Genomic DNA, 6,000 nt, shown 5'->3' with positions numbered 1-6,000 from the left:
CAGGCCCAATTGAGGCTTAAATGAACGGTGTTGGGACCGATATTACCATGTTGCTCTGAGTGCATTCAACATAAACTCGAACTGCTATTTCCGGATTTCCCGCAGTTGATTAGATGATCGTTGTTGTTGTTGTTGTTGTTGTTTCCGCGCCACATGGCACAGTCCAACAAAGGTCTCGAGCTGCTGTAATTTCGGGGGTTTTCTTTTCTTCGCCGTTGTGTCATGTGGCCGGGCCCGAGGAAGCGGTAGGCGTTCTCGGCTGGAAAGTTTTGAGGCAGCTGTCCCAAGCCATGCGTGCCGCTTCTGCTCGCTTTTAGCAACTTGCGAATTTCGCCAGGCACATCGGTCCGATAGTCACAACAACTGAAAGAGCAATATGTATGACTCAAAATCCATTTCACGCTTTTTGCTACTTGGCGTGACAACGATGAAGCACATCGGGTATATAGGATAGTTTGTACAGCGCTTTTGCATAAATGCCTTCAGACTGTGCTCCCTCTAAATACGCGTAATACAGCAGTAGTTTGTATGAATACATGCGTGGGGATATAATACAAAGAAGAAAAGGAAATCGAGTTTGCCCTGAGCATCAAAAGTGCCCGGGCAATCCCGCAATTTGGTCAGACGCCCGGCGGCCTGCTTCGGTCCTCGTTTGAATTCGGCCGCGTGTCATTCGCGAGCTCGGTCATCGATTCACTTTCGTAATTTTTGTTAGGGATGCGGCTAGGCATTTTGAACGCTGTATGCCTCTTGTCGGTAAAATCCGCCGTGTACCTCGAATTACTGTGGCGGTAGCTCGTGCGGTCGCCAATATCGGTGAAGAACATCTTGCAAGCTTTCCATGATGTGACGACGTAGATGACCGCGTTCCAGAAACCCTGTAGTGGCAGGACGATGGCGCTCATAAACTCGAGAGGCACCGAGACAGCCCCTGCATTAATAACACTGTACACGCGGTTGGCTGAAGACGGAATCCATGTGACGAGGATAGCCGTGAAGAAGAGGATGGCGCACTTGGTGTAACTCCAAGCAGCATTGTTAGCTTCGAAGTTGGCTCGTCGTTTCTGAGCTCTGCCGTGCCTAGTGGGTGGGACCTGGCTGATGACGTTGCTCTGTATCGGCAAGGAGAAATCGCTATGTGACTCGCGCTTGTTGCGAGCATCTGACGAGATGGTCACCGAGTACTGCTGTTGCACAGGGCCTGCCTCTGGTCCACTGCCACCTATGGGGCCAAGATTGATCCCTTGTTCGCCGATAGTCGTCGCATCTTCGGTGGTAACCGTCACCTCTGTCGTCTTGGTGGAAAAGGGGTCGTCCATTGTCAACGGTTCGGGGTCGTGAGTAGTGCTGCTAAAATTTCGCAACTGCTTTCGTCTCTTGTAGATTTCGCCACCGGCACGGAGATAGATGAAGAAAGTGAGAACAATCACAACCCTACTTCTCGTAAGTGCCTTGACCAAACATGACAATCAGGGACTTTCCTCACCAGACAGGTCCGTAGAAAGTAGCAATGCGGAAAACGTCCCAAGTCGAACTAACCCAACACCACAGCGTCGCATCTCCGTACATGCGTCCTTGGCCTTTGTTACTGACGAAGATGTACGTAAGAGCAGGAATGAATGGTATTCCGTAGCAAAGTAAGAAGTACCAAATCTCCACTTTGCGGAGGCGCTGAGCGTCGAACTTGAAGTAGAAGGTCAAGTACACATTGACGGCCATGGCCAACGTCCAAAAAGCATCAGCCGGCAAAAACCTATTTTAAAGAAGTAAGCAAAGCTGTATATACAAGCGCAGGGCTTTAAGCATGCCTCACATCTGAATCAGAAACCCCTGGAGTTGACATCCGATTGAGTCGACGTTGCCAATATATTCTCTAGCCATGAGTGTTCCCACGTTGGTCATCATGTTCCCGAAGGAGGCATAGAATACCAGACGGTTGATAGGTTTGTGGAAAGCCCTGGAGAAGGAAAAGGTAACAATGATGAAGAGACATCCTAACAATGAGAAGACCGAGCCTACGCGCTCGATGACACTGATTGCTAAGAGCTGCCCAGCCCTCAAGGGATCCACTGGGGCGTTTTTGTCGTTTGTTGCCATTTTGGTATGTCCAACTTCAGTGATGTAGTGTGGTTGAATATAAATCCGAGTAGGTGGAATTTGGATTGCAGAAGATGATATCACAGGGTCCGCTTGGCATGTCCCAATGATCAACAATAGCCCCCAGAAATATCCCACACTGCGCGTTGTGTTCTGCCAACAGTGTATGAAGAGTTGACCTTGAATCGATGGCGTAGTCTGCCAAGGACGTTCGTGGATAGGTAGGGAGATCAGTAACCGAGATGTTGATGCCGGTGACGAGTGTTGACCAGAGAGAGGTCCTCCAAATATAGGTCGCTAATCCCAACAAAACCACACAGGCTGGTGTTCATAGTAATGGCTGCGTCGAGGGTTTATGATGTGAGGGGGTGGTGTGGATCTTGAAATACTCTTAAATTAGGCTCTATGATATGTTGGTCGTGAAAAGGTTAGCATGGCAAAAAGGCAAGAGAGCACAGGGTTGGTGTGAAGCCCAGGATGAAGATGTACAAGAAGAAGAGAGACGTAAACGTTGTCTCGAACATTGGAATCAGAGGGATCCTATGCAGCTTCTGGCGGGGGTGCCATGCCGTGTAATCAACGAACCGGCGGAGATCTGGCAGAGGTTTAGAGGTTTGCGAAGCATGCAAGCCTTCGAGGGAGGGACAAGAGATATTCGCCGTGCGACATGTCCACTCGAGCCGATCAGATGGCAAAATGCAGAAAATAGCCCGTGCCAGCACTGCGTACCGAAGCATGGCCAACAGCAGGGGCATTTAGACCCAAGGATTGGCTGGCGGGTGCCAATGCGGGTGTCCCATGGCATAAAATAGAACATAATAAGCAGGGTTGCAAAGCCCAGTCTAGAATGCTTCTGGCTGGTTTATGAAGGAGTACCTCTTGGCTAATGGTGAAGTAGTGTACTCTAACCCCTAGTTGGATGCTAGGGACACAACGTGGGATGAACTTAGCGCACAGTCTGAACAGGCATCAAGGTGGACGAACAGGAAGGACAACATTGGCATCCCAAGTCTTGACCTCAAGCCTGGTCCTCTTGGTGAAGCCTGCATGCATCGACAAGCAATTATCTGTAGGGGTCGTGTCCAGACAGTGACGTCCTTCGCATTGCATTTGTAGCAATGGTTTAAAACAATGGGCTTGGGGCGAGATGTGAGTAGAACCTGCCAAGACGAAGAAAATTGCTCTGTTGCGCGGCATACGTGACAGCCATCGGGGAATAGGCAGCTTGCTGAACCGTTGAGACGGGTAAGATGGCTGTACTACCAAACTTTGACATGGATTCTCTATCGTTCTCTTCTCAAGCCGTCAAGCTGCCAAAACGACCGACCAGGAGCTTGTGTGATTGGATCTGTTAAAAATGAAATGTTTTGAAGCTTTCATTGTTAAGCGTCCCAACGCGCCACCGCAACTAGCCGTGGGTGGTATGGCCACACAATAACGGTTGCTGGCGGAGGAACACACCAGACGATTCGAAGAGCCGATACGACCTCCCAGGCCTTAGGAGGTAGCCAACTTGTGCTGTGCATTGACGTGCGTGATGAACCCAGCTAGGTTTGAGGTCGACCGCTCTTTGGCCATAGTTACACCTGTTATGTTGATCGGATACGGTCCGGGGAGCAGTGAGGATTACTTCGTTGTAAGCAGTCATTTTGTGAACGACGATGTTTGATGACCATTGGGTGTTTTCGGCAGGATGACTCGATCGACTCAGCTAGGGAAGGACAGAAGGACAATATCTGCACTCTAAAGCCAACGTAAGCGACCACAACATGTCAAAATGACGACGATTCTGCACCTAGCTGGGAGCACCCCGTTAAGCCAATACCGCCGGATTAGGGCGCACAGGGTCGCAAGGGCGGAGCTCCCGAGCTTGGCTTGCCTTGGTGCCCACCACTCTCCAGACTTCATTCAGCCCACCAGCTCGAGCTGTTTCTTCACCATGTTTTGGAAGCGGGTCTCATTTGCAATCTTAAAATAACGTTCAGTCCTGAAATCTTCCCATACATTGTTCTTTCCTTCTAATCAGCTTTGCCATAGAAACCACTTCAGCTTTTACCCAAGGCGCTTCGCTGGACTTGATTCTCGCAATGCAGTTCGTTCCAGTCCGGCTTGATAGGGTCCCTTGTTGGATCAGCGGCTCGCTTGCATCCTCGGGACTTTTGACCACCTGCTTGCTCCATGTGCCGACTGGTCAGATTGCCAAATTCGTTTCTAGTTGCCACATTATTGAAACATAACGCCTGCGGCGTCCACAATATACACGCTGTATACCACAATAGGAACTCTTAGTTTCTTAGTTCTGACACCCATGGCTTATCACAACACACCTTGCCTTTACTGTGCGAGAACGATGCAATCAGCAGGGGATAAGATCTTTCGATTGGCATCCCAAAGTCTGCTCAACATACTAACTGGCAGTCTGAAACGATGTCTGCACCGAGAAATGCGAGGTGCACATTCATCATTCTTAGTTCCTTCGCCTTTGGTCCATGAACAGACGATACCAACTTCATCGGATACTGCGTGGAGTCTCGTCTCTGGCTGCCAATCAGATTCTAGTCATCCAGTTCCGGAGTCTTGCAGCCGTCAAATCCCAGGGCCTTGGAAGTCGAGAGCCGCTGCCCCCACTGTAAGGATTCAGGGACCACATTACCAGACTCGTCCCTGTTATCAAAACTACGCTTTCTAGCCGTCCAAGCACTCTAGCCAAACAACCATATCGTACTGGCGTACCACCCGGACCTCAATCGGGTACTGATGACAACGCAGACTGGTCTCGGAAAACGTCCCCATTTTACACTTTGTTGTCAAACCCCACGCTTGTCTGCTTATGTCGTCGTTGATCGACTCAGCACACTTAGTTCAGATATGCCAGAGGTCAAAACCCCTTGCACTTGCAGATGCGTGATAGGTACGTGTCCGTGCTCTGTTGTTACCCTGCAGAGGAGACTCTTCGCTACCGACTTGGCCGGTATATATAATACAGCCGCTTAATTCAACGTCCACCGCCTTGTTTACATCGACGTCAGACTTCGGCATGTGCGGCTCGCCAGACGCAATTTCGGAGGGTACGTCGCATTATTGGGTGGAATTGGTCAATACTATAGACCTACGTCACATCAAGGATTCTCAGAGAGAATTGCCGTGAGGATCATCCTTTCCAGGCCTCGCACCAGCTCATCTGAAACGTGGGGAGAGGTATGACATGGCACTGCGAGGCTGGATATACCTTTCATCATAATTGCCGAGAACGGACCCGAAGTAACTGGAGAGTGATGACAACATTGGCGAGTAGACGGTCATGACGTGCCAGCACTAGCCGAATCTTCCCGTACTCGCTTACAGTGGCCATGCCATGTTGCGCTGCAATTGTTGGTTCGGGGCCGTCTTCAGAATCCAGCAGGATCGGAAGCCCGCCATTAAATGTCGGACTGTTCAAGGAACACAGCTAACCGACGTCGTACAAAGCATTCGACAATCTGGTTGGCGGTAATCGAGCCCTAAGCGCGCCATTTGTAAGCCGTCTTTGTTCTGGCCCGGGACTCACGGTGCAGTGTTTCCCCTCCCCTACCAAACCCACCCCTCATCCCACAAAGGCATAGCAGGTAAGGGAGAATACATGTCAGTCTTAACATTGGCTATTAAAGGCCCAAGATTATCATTTTAGGGCTGTTTGCTCATATATTTGGCTCTTTAGAACTTCCAATAGAACTCCTCATGTCAGTTACAAACACGGCGTTGCGTTGATACTTTCTCAACCCTACACTTTGCTTAGACTTGGGCATTTTCAGAACCATCTGCTATATTTTCTGGCTATTCAAACTCGCAGATCGCGCAATCTAAGAACAATGCCGAGAACAAGATGCCATCTTGTCAATCGCCACTGACTTCGACTTGGTTGCG

At 49.9% G+C, this 6,000-nt stretch overlaps 1 protein-coding gene across 1 annotated transcript; it reads right to left on the bottom strand.

Annotated features, from left to right (window-relative positions):
* Positions 1–620: 620 nt before the first annotated feature.
* BCR38DRAFT_480266 (uncharacterized protein) lies at positions 621–2,097 on the bottom strand (the record flags this gene model as incomplete). The annotated part of the gene is made up of 3 exons (XM_040863256.1): positions 621–1,434; positions 1,487–1,753; positions 1,814–2,097. 3 exons carry the CDS (start codon positions 2,095–2,097, stop codon positions 621–623), a joined length of 1,365 nt encoding a protein of 454 aa, XP_040721373.1.
* Positions 2,098–6,000: the final 3,903 nt, after the last annotated feature.

This window comes from Pseudomassariella vexata, assembly GCF_002105095.1.
Source record: "Pseudomassariella vexata strain CBS 129021 chromosome Unknown BCR38scaffold_1, whole genome shotgun sequence".
Classification (NCBI taxonomy): domain Eukaryota; kingdom Fungi; phylum Ascomycota; class Sordariomycetes; order Amphisphaeriales; family Pseudomassariaceae; genus Pseudomassariella; species Pseudomassariella vexata.
Note: the sequence above shows the minus strand (reverse complement) of the source record. Positions and strands in the feature narration are given on the sequence as shown.